The 22,445-nt window shown below is 34.9% G+C and overlaps 1 protein-coding gene across 1 annotated transcript in view; it reads left to right on the top strand.

The window, feature by feature from the left end:
- Window positions 1-22,445, top strand: part of Abca6 (ATP-binding cassette, sub-family A (ABC1), member 6) — a 54,503-nt gene that overhangs the window by 7,427 nt on the left and 24,631 nt on the right. Inside the window, exons 6-20 of the mRNA XM_013036633.1 lie at window positions 590-816; window positions 4,971-5,112; window positions 5,717-5,902; window positions 7,629-7,776; window positions 12,182-12,350; window positions 12,915-12,973; window positions 15,464-15,574; window positions 16,290-16,465; window positions 16,970-17,089; window positions 17,599-17,737; window positions 18,217-18,307; window positions 19,127-19,266; window positions 19,950-20,066; window positions 21,461-21,644; window positions 22,101-22,269. Coding sequence (XP_012892087.1) covers window positions 590-816; window positions 4,971-5,112; window positions 5,717-5,902; window positions 7,629-7,776; window positions 12,182-12,350; window positions 12,915-12,973; window positions 15,464-15,574; window positions 16,290-16,465; window positions 16,970-17,089; window positions 17,599-17,737; window positions 18,217-18,307; window positions 19,127-19,266; window positions 19,950-20,066; window positions 21,461-21,644; window positions 22,101-22,269 — 2,178 coding nt within the window. The remainder of the gene's footprint in view (window positions 1-589; window positions 817-4,970; window positions 5,113-5,716; window positions 5,903-7,628; window positions 7,777-12,181; window positions 12,351-12,914; window positions 12,974-15,463; window positions 15,575-16,289; window positions 16,466-16,969; window positions 17,090-17,598; window positions 17,738-18,216; window positions 18,308-19,126; window positions 19,267-19,949; window positions 20,067-21,460; window positions 21,645-22,100; window positions 22,270-22,445) is intronic.

The following is a 22,445-nucleotide window of genomic DNA, read 5'->3' as shown; positions in this document are numbered from 1 at the left end:
CAGAAACACCAAGACTTTGATGAAAAATATTTGCCTTAGTCCATTAGTTCTGCTATCAATAAAGATCTAAGACTGAGTAATTTATAAAGAACAACAGCAAGTTATTTGTTACTCATCTGGTAAAGGCCCATTCCTAATAGATATCACCACCTTAACCTGGCTGAAGGATGTGAGGACAAAATGTCTTTGCCAATTCCCTCCAGCTTTTCTAAGGCAGCAATCCATTTACAAAAGTGATACCCTCATGATTCAGTCACTTCCCCAAAAGCCAGGCTTCTAATATCACTATAATAGGGATGGAGTTTTAACATGACTTTTAGAGGGAACACAATATAGTGACATTTACTGAGGCTTTCCTGTATTTACATGATGAAACAGGCATTTAAATAAATACCTTAATTAATTTTGTACTTTTAACTTTGAATTTTTCATACAAAGCTACATAAACAATATATCCAGTTATCCCCCTAATGGTAACATCCTCTGGGCCTACAGTAAAATACTAAAACCAGTACAATCTACAGCACTTTCTCAGATGTCACCATTGAGATCCTATACATAATGGCTTCTGTTGGCTTCAATCCTTTAGATGACAACAAACCACTCTGTGATGGAGGAGCTGATGTCTGTTACAGCTATAAACATGAGGGCATTGCCTTCTGTTTCCAAACACAGCTTTCAAAATGAAGTGTTTATTTTGTTCTGTTTATTTTACTTCATATCAATTATATATTTTCTATCACTTAATGTTACAAGAGAGAGAAAAAAGTACAAGGATCTGATGAAAATCATGGGACTATATGACTCAGCATTCTGGTAAGTAACTCATTCAAGTAGTACAAATTAATACATGGAAATTAGGAATCTGAAAACATATTTGTTTGTTTTTTCTCTCAGAATACCATGGTTTAAACTTGACATGTTTCTTCTCACTTTTTGATTTAGTCTTTGATTTTTTGGAAAGTAGTAGTAGTAATTATCATTTACTGAACTGTGTGTGTGACTTTTTTCTATGCTAACCTTGAGATAGAGGCTCTGGAGACTATATTGTAAATAGTGAAGGTAGAAGAGAATAAGGGCCATCTGGTATCAGTAGATGATGGTTGTGACAGTTGGAACCTTAGCTCTGAGAGCATCTCCAATGCTGGCCCATCCACAGTTACATGATGATATCTCAAACCTTCCTCATGTTAAAGAAAGAATAGCTCTTTGAAGGCCAAATTCTGTTCAAGGACTTAGCTATCAGGCATGTTTTTATGGAAGAACAAAATACCATAGATTGAAGTCATGTGCCTAGGGTATATAACAATGACTGGCACATAGGAAGGGTTTAACGAGTATTTGATTAATGTATTATTATTTATATCTAGTCCCATTCTATAAATAATTTAAGGTGCTTTAAAGTGCATATATGCATATCTATAATAAACACATTGTATAAGTATATGTACATCTATTTATTTATGCCTTCACATCATAATAAGAGCAAATAATTGCATAGAAACAAAGACCTAGCAAAATAATAAAGAGTTGATGTTATTAGACACAAATGTCAATCATATAAGCTTCAAATTCCCAAGAAACTAAACAGAAAATTTCATAAGACTTTTGAGAAAATTTATACCAGCTATGAAAATGGAAAATAACCTGCTTACTTTACCTCTAAAACATGTCCTTTATTGACATTGAATTATGAGTGAAATTTATATACTCCTCACATTAGCTGGTTTGGTAGTATATACCTATAATCTCAACAGAAGGGTAGCATAGGCAGAAAAATGTGTTTAAAGGCCAGCCCATACTACACAGAGTCCTAGTATCAAACAAGCAAAAATCCATCTGTGTTCATGAAATGAATGGACATGGAATGGATGAATAATTATTTATTCAGTAATCTTTTGCCAACTACAGGTTCCCTGAGATAGAATTATGATTGAGGACATCTTTACTTTTCTCAAAAATGTATTTTACTATCCTATAATTTAAGACTAATATTCTACATGATTTGTGAGATACACAAAGAGGAAACTGTCAAAGAAAGAGGAAGAAGAGCTTTTGAAGTGGATCATTTGTAAATACAAAGGAAGAGATTTAAATCTCCCCATGAAGTCCATTAGAAATGATCTCAGTCCAGAACAAGGCCTGTAAAACCTGTAAGACCCACTGCCTACAAATTGCCCACCAGAGACAGGCGCTTTATCAGTCAATCTCATGTTAAAGTCAGAAAGGTTTCATACCTTTGGATAAACATTTATTTTGGGGATGATTCTTTGCATGTATGTAATCTAAAACTTAGCAAAATTAATTTATATATGAATCAATAAAGCTAAGAAGAGAAGAGTCTCAAACATTACTATTAGGTGCCAGGAGTCTATTGGAGATACATTATAAGGCTTTTTTGTTTTTCAAGTGCTAATATAAGCTGGGCTCCGGTGGCTCATGCCTGTAACCCTAGCTACTCAGGAGGCTGAGATCTGAGGATGGCAGTTCAAAGCCAGCCCAGGCCTGAAAGTCTGTGAGACTCTTATCTCCAATTAACCACCAGAAAACTGGAAGTGGTGCTGTGGCTCAAGTGGTAGAGCGCTCACCTTGAGCTGAAAAGCTCAAGCTCAGAGTTCAAGCCCCACAACCTGCAGGAAAAAAAAGAGCTAATATAAATGTGAATTGTAACAATATTCTTTAATGTGATGCCTAAATTGTTTTTATCCTGAAAGAATTGATTAGTTTTATTTTGTGTTTTGTGTTTTGTTTTTTGTTCTTATAGTGCTGGGGTTTGGACTCATTGTCTCATGCCTGCTGGACAAGCATTCTGCTTGAACCATAACTTCAGACCTTTTGTTCTGGTTACTTCTGAGGCAGAGGTCTGCCTTTTCCCTAGGCTAGCTTGAATTGCAGCTCTTCTGTATACGTTTGCCACTGTAGCTGGCTGACAGGCATGTGTCACCGCATCCAGCTTTTTGTGTTGAGATGGGGTCTTGGGAACCTTTGTCTAGGAGGGCCTGGAACCATGACCTTCTGGTTTCAGCCTTCTGCATAGTGGGGATGACGACATACACTTCTCTATCCAGCTTTTGGTTTAGATGGCATCTCAAAAACCTTTTGTGAGGCTAGGTGCCGGTGGCTCACGCCTGTAATCCTAGCTACTCAGGAGGCTGAAATCTGAGGATCGCCATTCAAAGCCAGCCTGGGCAAGAAAGTCCGTGAGATTCTTATCTTCAATGAACCACCAGAAAGCCAGAAGTGGCTCTGTGACTCAAGTGGTAGAGCGCTAGCCTTGAGCTGAAGAGCTGAGGAACACCTCTTCAGAGTTCAAGATCCACGACCGACAAAAAAACAAAAAACAAAAAAACTTTTGTGTCTGGGATGGCCTGGAACCATTATCTTCTGCATTTCAACCTTCCAAGTAGCTCTGATTACAGGTGTTAGCAACTAACAGCTGACTACCAAGAGGTGGTTGTTTTTTTCCCCCCTAAATAAGTACTGTATTAACATTTCCTTTCCACCTCCACCCTGTGACTGGTTCCCTTTTCTATGTAATAGTTTATTCTCTTTAACTCCTAAGTTTTCTTTAGTATTGGTTTTCAATTCCTGCCTAATATAGTGCCCCTCTGTACTCAGGAAATGAGTTTTGCAGAATATGCTTTTTAAAAATGCTGTTGTTTCTAATGCTAGTCTGAGTCATTATAATGACATGCACCTTTTAAAAAAGTCAAATCAGCAATAGCTATAGTAAAACATGTTCTATCACAATTTATATTGATGCCTCTTCCTGGTGTCAACACTTGTTGTATTCTTCCCCTGTTGAACCCTTATTGAATAATACAGTTTTAAGTAGAAGAGAGAGTGGAGGGGGAGAGATAGATAGATAGATAGATAGATAGATAATTACCCTCTATAGCTTTATCCTTATTAATTATTCTGTGACCTTGGATAGGCCTATGAACTATAAGAGAGATTATGGCTTTCTAATTCATGGACTTGTGTACCCTATAATTTTGCTAGACTGAATACAGTTTCTTAAATAAACATTAGCACATATAAAGCAAGACAGTGTGAAGATATAAAGGTGTCCCACAATGTGTGTATATACACATTATGATCATTTTAAGTGAAGAATCATGAACAGGAGTAGGAAAAATGGAATGGGATTATAAAACTTCAATTTTCTTCTCCTACAGAGAGTAGAGATATTGTCTCCAAAAATAGTCAACAATAGTTAAATTATCATCTCTGCTGTAACTACTTGATTGACTTGACAGAAAGAAACTTTATAACAATTTCCTGCCAGTTCTACAATTAGTACCATTTAGTAATGTCTGAGAAAGCTGATAATACAAAGTTTCAGTCACCATTTCCACCTTAGACACATTCTTGTGCATCTCCCACCCCCAAAACAAAATGCAGTAATCTTCTTGATAAACATTGTAATAAAAATAAATAGCTTTGAAGAAACCTAAATATCTATGGACAAGAAAACACTAGGGTATACCAGACAGTGAAATATTTTATGTTATTACTTATCATTATGAAAGTTGATAAAGGCAAGTTACAGAAGAATATGTACAATATTATACAACTTACCACTTTTATACTAATTGTATAGTTCAAGTATACAGAGCTGATGCATAACCTTTAGGTGCCAGCAAGGCTAAGGTGCTGTTTATATCTTAATTGGCTCCTTTCCCATTGATTGGTGACTCTACCAGTATTTAGTATTTAACCATATCGCTGTGTTCAAAGGCAGTCAAAATGCATAAGAATTAAAACCATCACAGTTAGAAAAGTAGTTACATTAGTGGGAGAAAAACAGAGAATTGTGATCAGGAAAAGGATATGGAGAGGACTTCTGCTGTTTTAACAATGCCATAGTCATTAAGATACATGGATAATGATATTCTTTAGATGTTTTGCATATCTAAAATAATTTTTAGCAAAGTTAAATAATGAAAATTACTTTTTTGTTTATTTAGGCTCTCCTGGGGCTTACTTTATGCTGGCTTTGTCTTCATTTTTTCCATATTCATTACAGTTATCATAACAACCACCCAAACTATAGTTATGACTGGCTTCATCGTCATATTTACACTTTTTTTCTTATATGGCCTATCTTTGGTAAGTTTACACATTTGTCACCATTTGTTCCACTTTAGATATTAACTATGTGTAGCAAATATCAATGAAACAATAGGCTAGTAGATCTTTCCATGTCTGTCGTGTGTGGGAACATGTTTGTGAGTGGAAGTTTTTGAGAGAATGTGTGTGTGTGCTTTTGCTAGTGCATCCTATAATATTGAATGAATTATTCTGCAGAATATCTCTTCTCCCTCTAATTCATTGCTTTTGTCCTTCTCTGAACATGGCTTTCGTTTTCTCTACCTTCTAGGGTGTTTTCTGTAGTGATTATAAGCACCCTTAATACATTAATTTAGCTTTCTTCAATTTTTCAAACTTTGCATTTGCACCCTACTCTCATATTTTTCCCCAGATTTCCCCCACCTCTTTCTCAGCAACACCCAGCATATTTTTAAAATAATCCTTCTTTATAAAAAAGGAGGGGTAAGGTTTGAGAGTAGAACAGATCATGGTATTTTTAATGTTCCTAACACTTTCTCATGGATAAATATCTTTTGTGATATACAGCCTCATTTTATTGTGCTCCCATAAATTCCCAATGAATTCAATACATATAACAGCTTAAATGTCTTCTCTCTTTCAGATAGCCTTATCATTCCTGATGAGTGTTTTGTTGCAGAAAGCTGCCCTTACAAATTTTATGATGTTTCTTATTACTCTCTTTTGGGGTTGTGTGGGATTCACTGCATTGTACAAACAACTTCCTTCATCTCTGGAGTGGATTCTGAGTGTTTGTAGCCCTTTTGCCTTTACTTCTGGAATGAGTCAGGTAAAAGCTTAGTTCACTCATTGATAAACTTTCAAAAGAACTAACACTTCATGACACTTTGTAGTTAACCCAACTCACCAAGAGTATTTGCGTTAAGCAATTTTTCTGCTAAATATAAAATTATTATTACAATGCAGGAATAATTGTTTTCTCGTAAGAAAACATATATTTTTGCTTCTGAGAAGTATTTTTCTTCTTGAGGTGTTTTTCTGCATATAAATATTTTAGTATTTTCATTTTAGACAGTGAAGCACACTGCTAGTTCTTAAAATTGTTGTTTAAACTTACTTTAAGTCATTTTACTTGAAGAACTATGACTCAAATATGAAGAGCTTTTAAAACATAAATATATAGTTCAACAAATACTTTATAAAGTCAGACCAAGCCCATGAACTTGATTAAAAAGAAAGACATTGCACTAACTCTGAAGCAACTTTAGGCCATGTCCTTCAAAAGGTAAGGGCTTATGACAGTTATATCCTTGCTTTTCATTTTCAGCTAAGTTTGCGATTCTAAATAATGGCATTTTTTAGTTTGCTATTTTTCAATTTATATGAATAATATAAAAATTTAAATGTATTTCTGAAAATTTGGCTGTTTTCATTCGAAATTGTGTTTTTAAGTGTCCTTCAAGGTTTTGTATGAAGTTATAATACAGTGCTACACAGTATTATCCTGTATAAATATGCTATCAGTTTTTTTATTGATAAATGATGTTTCCAGTTTTTGACAATTTTGATGATATTGTTGGTTGGTTGTTCAAATTTTATCCATTCTAATGGATATGTAATGATGTATGTCCTGGTAATTTGTACTTTCCCAACTCCTGATGACATTGAATACCTTTCCAGATGCTTCAAGAATTTTTTACATTTTTCTCTTTTAAAAATTGTTTGTAGAGGTGGATCCTTTGTGCCTTTTTTTTTTTTTACTGCACCAGTTTTGGAGCTTGAACTCAGAGCCCTAGGTCCTGTCCTTGAGCTTTTGTGCTCAAGGCTAGTGCTCTACCACTCAAGCACAGCTTCATTTTAACCATCTTAATGGTTAATTGGGGATAAAAGTCTCATGGACTTTCCTTCCTGAGTCCCCTGAGTTGTTAGGATTACAGCTGTGAGCCATTGGCACCTAACTTAGGTTGCTAGGTTTTTTAAGTTCTCACCACAGCTTAGCCTCTCCTCACTACGTGATTTGTCTTTGTCTAGTTTAATCACTCAACTTTACTATACTTTAATTTCATACTCTGAACAAATCAGATAAATGTAACAAAGCTCACAATAGAGGGTTTTGCTGGCGATTAAGGAGGATAGTATAAGAGGTTCCAGAACAAAGTAGATATTATTGTAAATATAAATCTCTGTTTTCAGTAGTAACTCTTCAAAGATACATTTTAGTATTTTCATTAAATGCTTCAGTGACTCAAATAATTTCTTGCATTTGTACATCATATGTTGTAGCAAATAATTACTCACTAGTTGCAATAACTTGATGAAAACATTGGAATTTAAATTTCTAGACTTGGAACATTGTACTTTAAAAATTCAACATTTTGTACTAAGATTCCTTTGTCATAATAAAATAGAAATATTTTAACAGGTTTGTTTACTTATGTATTAGACTGACAGCTAATAAGGGCTTTGTGAGACAGGAGGTTAGTAGCTTAATTATTGCCATTCTGCTAAACCCTTTATGAATTTAAAATTCTGTTATTATTTTTGTTTAATTTTAGATTATTCACCAGGATTACAATTTCAATGGTATCAATTTTTTTGACCCTTCAGGAGAGTCCTATGTAATGATAGCAAAATGCTCTATTCTGGTTTTTGATGGTGTAGTTTACTTGCTATTGGCATTATACTTTGACAAACTCTTACCCTGTAAGTAAAAGTGAATGTTTTTCTATCTTTTTTAGTGACTGATTATATTGATGGACTTTTCTTAAAGTTATATAAATATGTATTTTTGTATATAAAGAATAAATATTCCTTATCTCAGACCAAGTGAATTGTGTATTTCTACTTAAAGTTTTAATGTTCTAAATAAGTTTTGGTGTAGAAACAGTGTTATTAGGATTTCAATATAATAAAAGTATAATCATATTACAATACTAATTTAAAAATGTAATAAATAATGATATATTTTAAAGTATCTCTGAAAGGGATACTTGTATCAGAACAAGATAAAATGAATGATTTCCCCTGCCAGGTTTGATTAGTATAATTCTTGCCAATATTCTTTCACATATTGGTCATATTAACAAGTTTTGTTGATTATGATTATTAGATTTTTTTCTTGGATACAACCAAATTTTTCACATAAGCACAGAATTCTTTCACCCAGATTAGAACTAGAATGCTTTTTCCCATGCAATCTTACTTCTTATTTTTTGTACTCCTGCCATTTTGCCTACAGTTAATGTTGTCTTATATGTTCCTTTGAATTAACTGTATACATTCCTGTAATTTGTACTTAGTTGTACATTTCATTGACTCTGGGTTTATATCTGAGATTCTTTTTAAAAACATTATTTTTATCTTTGAGTAGTTACCTGTCAACAAAGTAGTATTTGGATATAATGGATCTTGATCAATGTCGCCCCTTTCATCACTTTGCCCTATCATTCCCAACCCCACCCTTTCCCTCAATTTTCTTATATGCATTGGGTCTTATGACTACCCCCCACCTTTATTAGTTCACTCCCCTCCCCTTTTGTTGGTCCAGTCCCCCCATTTTTGAATACCTCATTCCTGATGTTTATTTTGTTTGATTATGAGTTAGCCTTTCTAAGGAATTACATTGTTGTTTTCACTTGGATACCACCCTAAAGTGTGTATTTATATATTTATAGATTAATTCTAGCTTCCACATAGGAGAGAAAACATACATCCTCTGTCTCTCTGGGCTTCACTTACTTCACTTAACATGATCTTTTCCCCAATATCATTCTCTCTAATAGCTGAGTAATATTCCAATATAAATATAATTTTCTTGACCCACGCATCCACTGAGAGACGTCTGGCCTAATTCCATACTTTGGCTATGGTGATAATGTTACAAAGAACTTGATTGTGCTAGTTACTCTACTGTATCCTAGTTTGGAATCTTTTTTTTTTTTTTTTTGGGTCCGGTCATGGTTGGGCCTGAACTCTGGGCCTGGGCGCTGTCCCTCAGCTCTTCAGCTCAAGGCTAGCGCTCTACCACTTGAGCCACAGCGCCACTTCCGGCTTTTTTCTTTTTGCTTATGTGGTGCTGAGGAATCGAACCCAGGGCCTCAGGCCTGCAAGGCAAGCGCTCTACCACTGAGCCACCTTCCTAGCCACAGTTTGGAATCTTTTAAACATCCAGGGGTGGAATTGCTGGATCATAGCACAATTCTATGTTTAATGTTTTTGGGAGCCTCCATACTGCTTTCAAGAGTTGGTTATACTAGTATATGTTTCCATCAACAGTGTATTAGGATTCTTTTTTGGCCACATTATTTATATTCTTGATTATAGCCGTTAGATGGAATCTCATTGTTGTTTTTCCTTTATGGTCTGATATGTTGAGCATTTTTACATTTATTTTATTTTATTTTTTGCCGGTCCTGGATCTTGAACTAAGGGGTCTGGGAACTGTCCCTGAGCTTTTTTTGCTCAAGGCTAGCACTCTACCACTTGAGTCACAGCAACACTTCTGTTTTTTTCTGTATATGGTCCTTAGGAATCAAACCCAGGGCTTCATGCAGGCTAGCCAAGCACTCTACCACTGAGCCACATTCCCATCCCATTTTTACATTTATCTTTTGGGTGTTTTTACTTCTTCTGAGAAGTCTCTAGTTAGCTTTTTTATCCATTTATGAAGAGGGGTGTTGAGGGCTTAGCTTCTGAAGCTCTCTGAATATGCTAGATATTAGACCTCTATCTGATGTATAGCTAGCAAAGATCCTCTCCCATTCTGTAGGAATTTTAGCTTGTTAACTATATCTCCTGCCATGCAGAAACTTTTAGTTTGATACAATCCCACTTTGCCATTCTTTCTTTGACTTGCTGTGCTCCTAGATCTGTATTAGAAAGTTCTTCCCTATGCCAAGTAGTAGTAGTCGCTTCATGTCAAGTCTTCCTTGAGGTCTTTTTGAGGTCCATTTTTGAGGTCCTTGAGGTCCATTTTGAACTGATATTAGTGAGCCAGTTTCAGTTTTCTTTATGAGGTTAATCCATTTTTCCTAGCTCTATTTGTTGAAAAAACTATCTTCCTTTTAGCTTATGTTTTTGACACCCTTATTAAATATTAAATGGCTATCAGTCTGTGGATTTATTTCTGGGTCTTTTATTCTGTTCCATAGGTCATCAGACCTGTTTTTGTGCCAGTACCAAGTTACTTTCATTACTATATCACTATATATAGTGTGGTGTTTGGAATTGTTATACTTCTAGCATTATTTTCTCTGCATAGGATTGCTTGTGAGATTTAGGGACCTTTGATTTTTTTTGGACTGATGTTGGGATTTTGAGGTGTATTGTATTGAATTTGTAGAATGCTTTGAGTTGTATTTTTAGGACATTAATTCTTCCAATCTAGGAGCACAGAAGCTCTTTTCATTTGCTTAAGTCTTCTTTGATTTCCTTCTTTAAAAATTTATAGTTTTCATTGTAGAAGTCCTTCACATCCATATTTAAGTTGATTTCTAGGTATTTTTGTTTTGGGGGCACTATTGCATATGGAGTTGCTACCCTGATCTCAGTCTCAATCTTTTCATTATTGGCATATTTTATATTCTGCTACTTTGCCAAAGTTTTTCATCAGCTCTAGGAGATTGGGGGTGGAATCTCTTGGGTCCTTTAAATATAGGATCATGTCAACTTCAAATAGGGTGACTTTTAGTTCTTTCCATATTTCTTTCCCCTTTATGTCTTTTCCTGACTTTTTACTCTTGCTAGAATTCCAGTACTATATTAAAGAGGTGTGGAGAAAGTGGGTATCCTTGTTTTGATCTTGATTTTAGAGAAAATGGTTTTAGTTTTTCATTACTGAGTATAATGCCTACTGTAGGTTTGTAATAAGCAGCCTTTATTATGTTAAGGAATATTTCCTGTATTACTAGCTTCTCCAGAGCTATTAACATAAAAGAATGTTGGATCTGGCAGATTTTTTCTGCATTTATTAAAATTATCATGTGATTCCTGTCTTTACTTCTGTTGATGCACTGTATTATATTTATTGATTTGCATATATTGAACCAGCCTTGCATTCCGAGGATGGATTCTATTTGATTGTAATGTATTTTTTTTGGATTACTTGTTTATTCAATTGTCTAGTATTCTTTTGAGAAAATTTTCATCTATGTTCATCTAAAAGATAGGTTTGTAGTTCTCTTTTTCAGTTGGTTTTGTTCATAGAAAAGTTTGATGAATATTGGTGTTAGTTGTGCTTTAAAGATCTCAGAATTCAGCTGTGGAATGAAGCATGTTTTCAGTTATGAAACAACAACATTTGTGACAAGGAAGTAAACAATGAAAATTCAAAAGAAATAATATTGCAAAAGTTAATATAATGGAACTTTTCACAAAATATAAATCAAAAGTTTGACTAAAATGATTTCAAATGGATAAAATAAACACCAAGCTGAGAAAATAAGTTGTGAAAGCACCAAGCATTAGTATAACAAATAAAAATAATTAGAGTTATGTGTGTAGACATAAATATTAGATCACACAAGTGGAATTAAAGGTAATACTAAAATCTGTATATTTGTATTTAGATATACAAGTGAAAAGTATGTGGAGAAATAGTGTTTGTTAAGATAAATATGAACATACTTTAAAATTATTCCTGCTTTTTAAAAAAATGGTGTAGCATTTGTTTTATTCTGAATTCATAGCCACTTTGAAGGAGAATTTTTTTCCTGTGTTATTGTAAAAGTTCACAACATTTCAAGCTGAGTGTGGTGTCTCACACCTGTAATCTAGCTACTTGGAGATGGAGACTGGGAGAATTATGGTATGAGACCAAGGTAAAAAGTTCACAATCTCAACCAATAGTTGGAAGCAAGGATACATGCTTATCATCTCAGTTATGTGGGAATAATAGTAGGGTAATGGTCTAGCAGGACAGGGCATAAATGCAAGACTATATTTAAAAAAAAAAAACTAAAGTAAAAAGTGCTGAAAGACATAGTACATGATAGAAAGCAAAGGGTGCCAACAAGCAAACAAAAAACCAGTACATTCCATATTATTTTGAATTTTATTTTCTCATTATACCATTACTGATTGGATACTTTATTGTCTCTTGATTAATTAGATGGAAGTGAACTCCACCATTCTCCATTGTTTTTCCTGAATTCATCATTTTGTTTCCAACATTGGAGGACTAAAAATAATGTTCTTGAGGAAAACCTAGATCCTGAACAGCCCTCTGATGATTACTTTGAGCCTGTAGCTCCTGAGTTACAGGGAAAAGAAGCCATCAGGTAATCACACGAGAACCACACAAATGCATGAATGAGATTGAGTGAGAATAGGGAAAACTATTGAAGGGGGAAGAATTTATCTTTATCTACATCCCTGCCAAACAACTTTTTTTTTTGGTCGGTTGTGGGGCTTGAACTCTGGGCTTGGGCAGTGTCCCTGCACTCGAGCACTCTACCACTTGAGCCATAGCACCACTTCCTTTATCTACATCCCTTTGAGCAGTTCTGCTTCCCTCACCAGCAAGCTCTCCTAAATGCTACTTGAAAGAAAAGTCTCTCTGGTTTTGATTACCACCATTCACTGTCATCTTGTGGCACCTTGTGTCTGCTTTGTTTCTTGTGCCACCACTTCTATTTTATACTTGCTGTTTTCATTTCTTGAACCCCTTTCTCCATAGTGTAATCTACCTTATGCTGATAGTTGAGGAAGTTTTCTGCATAACATGCTTAGAACATCATCCGTTTTACATAAAGTGGCCAATTGCTTGTATCACTCAAACTGAACACATTATCTGTGCTGTCTTTATCTCTGTTGCAGCTAAATTAACATCTTTATCATTTCAGAATCAGAAATGTTAAAAAGGAATATAAAGGAAAATCTGGAAAAGTGGAAGCATTGAAAGGTAAAGAAAAAAGACTTAATTCTGTCATTGACTTTATTACCAAAACAGGAGAAAAACTCAACGTGTGATAGTTGAAAATATACCAAAACAAACAAACAAACAAAAAAGAAAATGAATGCGAGTAATCTTAATCTTCCACTTGGATGTTATTAATGATTAAGAATTTATTATAAATTAATTTATGCTAATAAAATTTTGAGAATAAAATTGTAAAATCTTTTCCAATATTTAATGGATCTATTTTGCAAAATTGGCTGGTACAATGAAACAAGAAAATTCTCTGTGTTTTAGTATGACTAGGATAAAAACATAATGATACATTTGTACTGTGAAGAAGGAGTATCTACACTTATAGTCCAATAATGTTTAAGGGATATAGGGCTAAAAAATACTGGTATAATAGTTAAAAGGAGTCTCAGTAGAACCATTGTCAGTGACTGAATTAAATACACAATTTCCTGTGACAGAATAGTTTGTAACTTGGAATGAAGCAAACATTTTAACACTGTTCTAGAAAGTATAGTTTTCTACAATGAATTTTATTTTTTAACTTTTTTGTATATATTTTTTATTGTAAAGATACTGTACATAAGGGTTACAGTTACATGAGTAAGGTAATGAGTACATTTCCTATTGAGCATTGTTACCTCCTCCTTTGTTTTTCCCCTTCCATCCCTTCCCTCCACACCTTCCTAACTCCTCTCCTTCCCCCCTACAAAGTTGTAAAGTTCATTTTCAACATAGTATCTTGTACATTTAATTTTACACAAGATGTTTTATCTTTTTTGCTGTTGTTTTTAATGTATATATATATATATACATATATATATATATATATATATAAATGTACTATGTGATTTTTTAAAATTTTATTGTATGTTCTTCCCCCATGGTATAACCCCTGTTTCACTGTATTTGATTCAGTGTCCTGCATCTTGTATATACATTTTTCTAATTTGGGGAGGAGAAGGGAAATAAGAAAATGCTGAAATAAGGATACAGGTTCTACTATGAATTTTAAAGAAAACATTACAGTTAGCGTCTACATTTCACAGAGGTCCTGTTGCTTTTAATCCTAATGACTTTCAGAAGGAAAAGAAATGCTTTCCTCAAAATACAGTAGCCTTGGCTGGGAATGTGGCTTAGTGGGTCAATTCCTCAATACCACATAAACAGAAAAGGCCAGAAGTGATGCTGTGGCTCAAGTAGTAGAGTGCTAGCCTACTACTTAAGGCTCAGGGACAGAGCCCAGGCCCTGAATTCAAGCCCAAGGACCAGCAAAATTAATAAATAAATAAGTAAAAATAGAGTAGTCTTGAGAACTAAACACAATATATGGAAAATGAAATCAGAGAGAGCTAGAGTTGCTCCTTGGGGGAAAAGGATAGAATTAGAATTGTACTCTCTTGGCTTTCTGCTCCTGCAGCTAGTCTCTGCCAACTCTAGGATACCTTTAAAAGCACGCTTTTGAAATCCTTTATCATTAGCCTAAAGTGACTACATCCATTGTCTTGTATGACTGGTATGATTCATTCAACTAACTGCCATAAAAACTCCACTCAAATGAATCTTCTTTTTTTTTTTTTTTTTGCCAGTCATGGGGCCTGAACTCTGGGCCTGTGTGCTGTCCCTCAGCTCTTCAGCTCAAGACTAGTGCTCTACCACTTGAGTCACAGCGCCACTTCTGGCTTTTTCTGTTTATGTGGTGCTGAGGAATCGAACCCAGGGCCTCATGCATGCAAGACAAGCACTCTACCACTGAGCCACCTTCTCAGCCCCTAGAATGAATCCTCTTGTGCAATCTTTTTGAAGACCTTATTTCATAAAGATAAATTTTTGGAAGTTGAATTATTAGGGATGATATTTTTAAGGTTCTTAGTTCATATTTAATTTTCCTCCATGAATATTAAATCCATATTAATAAGCAATACATAATTATGACAAGATAATAGCTATAAATACACAAGATTTTGTGAGGTGTAAGTATGTATTGGGAATTATGCTAAGTAATTTTCACGGATTTTTTTCTCTCATTTGGTTTTTGAAAATCACATAATATTTCCATCACTTTGTAGATGTGGAAATTGAGTCACGTATTTCAGTTTTGTGGTGATATTGTCAGTTTCCTCTAGCCCATGAAAACACTGTGTATTATATTTAATAACAAACATAAAAGTTGTTAATATTAATTCATCCTTTTTGATGAATTTTTAAGTTCATTTTACTAATTTTCATATTTATTTTGGTCAATTTTAGACTTCTGTTAATCATGCCACATTACATCAGTATCATTTTAATTATTAAATGCATTTCACTGTCATTACATCATTTTAGTTATTAAATTAGTTACATTTTATTTTGGCAGTTGGAAAAGATGTAAAGTACTGACATGCTTGATAAGCATACTGTGAAACCTATTTTTCTTGTTCAATGCTTAAGACCCATCTTGTGAAATGCCCTCCTATTTAGAATATCTTGTATCAAAAACAGGTTTGCTCTTTGATATATACGAAAGTCAAATCACAGCAATTCTGGGTCACAAAGGAGCTGGCAAATCTTCACTACTAAACATCTTTACTGGACTATCTGTTCCAACAGAAGGTAAGTTTAAAGTTAGCTCTCAAAGCAACCTGATAAAGAATGAGCTTATATATACATATATACACTTGCCATTAAAAAATTTTTAATCTGATGGCTTGAAAGACATTAGTTTCCCTAAACTTGTTTCCCAGCACTAAATAACTTTGAATGTATTTCCAATTTCTTCAGTTCCCATGAAAATCACTTTGATTTTATTGTGTGATATTTCAGAGAAAATGTGTTTCACTATAAACATGTATTTGTGCTAACAATGATTAATAACTGCTAACAAATCATGAAATCATCATTTTAGATTTTTTTTTGTCGGTTGTGGGGCCTGAAGTCTGGGCCTGGGTGCTGTCCCTTAGCTCTTCAGCTCAAGGCTAGAGCTCTACCTCTTGAGCCACAGTGCCACTTCCAGCCTTTTCTGCTTATGTGGTGCTGAGGAATCGAACCCAGGCCTCATGAAAGCAAGGCAAGTACTCTACCACTGAGCCACCTTCCCAGCCCTATAGGTTTGTTGTTAATTTTGTTGTTGTTTTTGCCAGGCCTGGGGCTTGAACACAGGGCCCGAATGCTGTCCCTGAGTTTCTTTGTGCTCAAGGCTAGCACTCTACCACTTCATTTTAGATTTTTAAGTGAATGTATGTCAGTATTTTCTTGTATAATATGTTCAAATATTAATAAAGTATACGATCATCTTACCAACATTAAATTATTTTTATTCTGTTCTTAGGCTCAGTCACTATCTACAATAAAAATCCCTCTGAAATTCAAGACTTGGAGGAAATCAGAAAGAGAACTGGTGTTTGTCTTCAACATAATGTTCAGTTTGACATACTTACCTTAAAGGAAAACCTCAGGCTGTTTGCTATAATAAAAGGGATCCATCCACAGGAAGTGGAACGAGAGGTTGGTGGGCATGCTCAAATGAATGAACTGGCAATTGTGTACCAAGTTTAATCATGGCCATAGAATTCTCATCCCTGCTTTACCTGTCTAGCTATGAAAGAAATTTAGTCAATAAAGAATCTCCAATAGCATCTACTACTTTAATCAAAGTTAAATTGCATTGTTAGAATTGTTTTTTATTTTTCTTTGTCGGTCGTGGCTTGAACTCTGGGCTTGGGCGCTGTCCCTCAGCTCTTCAGCTCAAGGCGAGTGCTCTACCACTTGAGCCACAGTGTCACTTCTGGTTTTCTAGTGGTTTATTGGAGATCAGAGTCTCACGGACTTTCCTGCCTGGGCTGGCTTTGAACCATGATCCTCAGATCTCAGCCTCCTCAGTAGCTAAGATTACAGGCATGAGCCACCAGCGCCCGGTAGTTACAATTGTTAAAATGAGTCATTTTGGACTTTAGGCTAAATATATATATATATATATATATGTACATATATATATATATATATGTACAGGTACAACAAATTTTATTGGAGTTTGACATGCAAACTATTCAGGATGACCGTGTTGAAAATTTAAGTGAAGGACAGAAAAGAAAGCTGACCTTTGGGACTGCCATTTTAGGAGATCCTCAAGTAAGTAAGGTTGTGCCTGGGGAGGAAAGCAGATTGTCAGGGAAAGCCATCCTTTAAAAAAATATGTTTTTATTATCTTTAAGTAGCTGTACAAAGGAGTTGCCATTCAACAAAGCAGTTTATGAATACAGTGCATCTGGATCAACATCACCCCTTTCAACATTCTCACCCATCCATACCCAACCCCTTCCCCGCTTACCTTAATTTTGTAGGACATACATTGATATTTTGACTGAATTTCCCACCCTTTTCCTCTTCATTTATATGCTCCCTTCCCTTTAACCCCTCACTTTCAAGTACCAGATTCCTCCTGGTGTTTAAAATGGTAGTGCTTTCATTGCAGTGTTTCAACTGGGAACCCACTTTGCTTAGCTGTGAGTAAGTATATTGGACACAATTATGGGCTATTTATTTATTTATTTGTTTTATGGATTATTGCCCATTATGTCAATTACTGAGATAGTTAACATGGAAAAGAGGCATATTTTGTGTATCTTTACCCCCTGTAGATTTTGATCTTAGATGAACCAACTGTTGGGCTGGATCCCTTTTCAAGGCAGCAGGTGTGGAGCTTCCTGAAGGAACATAGAGCAAATCGGGTGATCCTCTTCAGTACCAAGTATGTGGATGAGGCAGACAGCCTTGCTGGTAATTGTTTTTATCTCAGTACCACAATGACAATAGGGCTTTAGATGTGATGCGTACTCTTGGGTAAGAACTGTGAATACCAGGATGTGCCTATATTTCACAGCTAGAGAACAGTTTCTTATTGCCATGCAGGTGCTAGGTTGTGGCCACATCAGAACTACATTTAATTAAATGTAAAAATCTTATTTAATATATATCTGTTTGAAAATTATCTAAGCATTCTTAAGTGCTGGGTGAAAATACACCCATATGTAATTTGTGATGTCTTTCTTTAGGAAGTAGTGGAGGATACTGAATTAGATTGGTGTTGGATGAGCTCCAAATGTATCTATTTTGATTTCAAAGATGTATTAGCATATTTAGTTTTGTCTCCTAGAGCATTTCTTTGGAATTCTGAACTTTGATTCCTCATCAGTATATTTTTGGAGAGAGACAAAATGACTCCTAATATCTTCTATCTCATGATTCTTTTTAATCAGATAGAAAGGTGATAATGTCCCACGGGAAACTGAAATGTGCAGGCTCTTCCATCTTTTTGAAGAGAAAATGGGGCATTGGATATCACCTAAGGTAAAGACTTTGGGAAAAGATTAGATCTATATTAGTATGTACTGGTATAAATACTAAGGTGAGACACTGTGAACGAGTATTGATCTCATGGTAAGTGTTGTTCAACTACTTTGCCTATTTTCCTGCCTCTTTGACTCTGTAGTAAGGCTAATGATGGGCAAAAATGTCAACATTATGAACTAGACCATCTGCTTACAGCAGGGCTACTTTCTGTACTACTTTTCCAGGTAGCTGTTCATAGACCAGATCTTCTACCTTTTCACTCTTCACTTTACTCAGTTGATATGTAGTATTATATTTCCATTTTTTCAAAAAGCTCGAAGGCAAATATTTTCAGAAGCCAATAAAAGCAGGGAGAAAAATCTACTTGCAAAGAGTTGTGAAAAAAACTCTTTGTTAAACTAGAAACTGATTGTTCAGTCTAAAAGTTTTTAATTTTTATTTTATAAAAACCCTGTGGCAAGCAAAACTTTGCAGTGGGCCAAATTTCTCTGCTGACCAATAATTTTTGATAGTGACCCTGTTAGATGTAGTCTTTGTGTTTCCCATGAAGTCTCTTATGTCTGATATTCTCATTTCCCTTTGTTTACTCAGTACATTGGCTTAAATACAATAATTATGTATGTATTTACAGTTGTTTCAATCTATTGATCATCCTTATACAGATACCATTTCCAAACTGATAGTTATTATCTGCTCATTTTGTTGTTTTCTAAAACCAAGTATGATAGTGCTCAGAGGCTAATTATTCAACAACAATTCTTGTGAGGTAGTCACAGAGAATGTGTAACTACTTGTCTTTTTTTCCCTAAATATTAGTTTACATAGGAATGAAATATATGATCCAGAAAAAATAACATCCTTTATTAAGCATCACATCCCTGAGGCCGAATTAAAAACAGAAAACAAAGAGAAGCTTGTGTACACTTTGCCTTTGGAAAGGACGAGTAGGTTTCCAGGTAATATATAGATGACTGTATGGGTGTATAGATGTATAGATGTATAGATGACTATAATGGAATGAAATTTGGGAATGTATGTTCACACCATTTTTTTATCATTTAGTGAATATGAATGTTGTTTTGGGTTGCATTATCTGAGAAGCAGGATTTGACATGAGGATTTGAGAGGGTGAATTTATTTGCTGGTGAATTCTTGGAAACACCAGCTGGGGATGGAGCGATGAGGTGGGGAGGGAAGGAAGCCAGGTAAGTTTACATTACCAAGCAGGTTACTGTGTCAGACAACTGAAGTGCAGTATCACTGGGAGTATGAAAGAATAAATAAACATGCCTAGAGTTATACCACTTGAGGCCTGAAAACCAAGGTTCTCACTCCCTACTCCATGTCCTTGAGTGATTTAGGGATATACTGAGGACAGTAACTTTATGGTCCCTAGTCTTGTTGTGAATATGGGATTAGTATACTTCTAACCCTAGAAAAAGATCTGAGAAGATGAAGATAAGAGTTTGAAGAAACCTGATATAGTAATTTCATAGTAAGACCAGGCTGATGAGATTTTTGTCTTACTTATTGTAATATTCCACAGTAATTTGTAGAAAGTCTTTCTGATAAGCATTAATTAACTAGGTTTACCTATTGATGTTTTATTCAATGTATGTACTTCTGTCTATTGTCTTAGATCTCCTCAGTGATCTAGATGCATATTCTGGTCAGGGTATAATGAGTTGTGACATCTCTATATCAACTCTGAATGAAGTCTTCATGGATCTAGATAGAAAATCCATTACCGAAAAAGGTAAAACTATTTGCGTAACTCACAGAAATTTTCAAATTTATTTTGGAATAAATGGGTCAATTGTTATTTCTAATATTTTTTTGCATAATAAATTCTAAGGAAAGTGTCTAGTTCCAAATTTGGCTTTTCTGTTTGTGATAGGTTGTTACTGTTTTCTATTATCATCAGTAAGGCTAAACATAGATTCTTTTACATTCTCCTTGGAAACTATGCACTTCCCATTTTAGCAGTCTTCTCCAATCTCTATAGTGTGTTGGATACTTTGAGGACATGAAAATTCTTCATTATGGGCATGAGATTTGAACATATCTATATATTTTTTAAATAAAAATTGTACTTACTTTGACACAAAAAAGTCTAAACTGAGAAAATTCTAAGTCTCTATGTCTATTTTGTGGGTGATAGAAGAACTATTATTTCTATAACTCCTGCTATGCCCAATACTTTAAACAATGTGTAGATAATACACTAACATATTCCTATAGCATCACATTTCTATACTAATCCTTGTCACCATTTTCTAGATGAGCATATCATCCTTAATAGCAGTTAGGTAGTACCAATTTCATTCCACTTCTAAATCCTATATACAGGGTTCTTGTATAGGTCAGGGGTTTTTAGAGATTTTTAGAGCTTTTGCCCTACAATATTAGGTTAGTGATACCTTAGTGGTGAATATTTAGATGATAATGGTTGGCTATCCTCTCAAAACTTTTTGAAATCTCTTATTTATATTGATACATTGGAGATTATTTTTTTAATCTGAGCTGAACAAAAACTACCATTTTCTGAATTCTTCTTATATTTAATATCTACAAAATTCAATATATTTTCCCTTGAATTTATAGAACTTGCACATTATTATATGTTTTTTCATATTGTTTGCCTGTTAACCACAAATATTCCAAAACATTTTTTATGAAGAAGTATCCATTTAATGTATGTCACCATCTATAAGGGAAACTATATGACTACAAAAAAATATATATATATTTTTTTGGTCTGGTTGTGGGGCCTGAACTCTGGGCCTGAGCACTGTCCCTCAGCTCTTCAGCTCAAGGCTAGTGCCCTACCACTTGAGCCACAGCGCCACTTCCGGCTTTTTTTTGTTTTTGCTTATGTGGTGCTGAGGAATCGAACCCAGGGCCTCAGGCATGCGAGGCAAGCGCTCTACCACTGAGCCAACTTCCCAGCCCCAAAAAGAAAATATTAAAGACAACAGTGGTGTATAAACTTAATCAGTCTTGAACAACATTATTTAAGTAGTTCCTTTGAATCCAGTTATAAAAACAAAATCTGAATAAAGTAACTTTTAATAATTTTAAGAAGAAAAAACAGGATCCCTCAGGATGGTATTAATAAACAGTGTGTGTGTATGTGTGTGTGTGCTATAGATTTTGAACATTCAGAAATGCTGAGAGCCTCAGAGGGCATAAATGAAACAGAGCAAGCTTGCCCTTCTCTTCTCCAAATGCGGAAGGCAGTGAGTGACCTGCACCTCTGGAGAACACAGGTCTGCGCGATAGCCTGGCTCCGATTCTTAAAACTAAAACGTGAGAGGAAGTCACTTTTGGCCTTGTAAGTAGCAGAGCATTGGGAATTTATTAGAAAACCACTATTAAGAGGTTCCTGGGCTGTCAATTTGACTCAAGTGGTATAGCATCTGCCTAACAAGCACAAAGCCCTCAGTTTAAAACCCAGCACCACCAAAAAAAGAATTTAAAAGGTTCAAACCAGAAGATAATGACAGAATAGAACACAATACCTAGAATTGCTGCCAGAGGACAGATAAATGTAGCATGTGATTTTTCCTGATAATGGGAACATAGGTATGGCTGCTCTTCAGGAAGCATAGTTTTCCTAGTTTGATACCTTGATGTTTATATAGCAAAATCTTTTAGTGCGTGTACTAGAACATTAAAATCATGGTTGGTGTCACTAGATTTGACACCTAACAAAATAGCTGTAGAATGTCTTCCCGAATAAAGGAAAATTACCACTGACTCATAGGGTAATTTTTCATTTATTTTATAGGCTACTCATACTTGCAATTCCATTTTTCTTTTTGATTGTGGAACTAATACTTTTGGCTGTGCAAAATAACCAGAACTGGGAATTTAAGACGGGATTGTATTTCCTGTCTCCTGGACAAGTTCCTCAGGATCTCTGCACCAGTCTGTTGATCATCAATAACACAGGTAAATAGAAAAACCAAATTTAAATCCAAAATAAAATAGCAGCCAGAAAAAGAAAATCTTTGGAGAAGAAAAATGTGCCTTTCAGGCTGGGAAGGTGGCTCAGTGGTAGAGCGCTTGCCTTGCATGCATGAGGCCCTGGGTTCGATTCCTCAGCACCACATAAGCAAAAAGAAAAAAAGCC

Source organism: Dipodomys ordii, unplaced genomic scaffold, assembly GCF_000151885.1.
Source record: "Dipodomys ordii isolate 6190 unplaced genomic scaffold, Dord_2.0 Scaffold7, whole genome shotgun sequence".
NCBI classification, from domain to species: domain Eukaryota; kingdom Metazoa; phylum Chordata; class Mammalia; order Rodentia; family Heteromyidae; genus Dipodomys; species Dipodomys ordii.
This window is presented reverse-complemented; position numbering and strand designations above follow the sequence as displayed.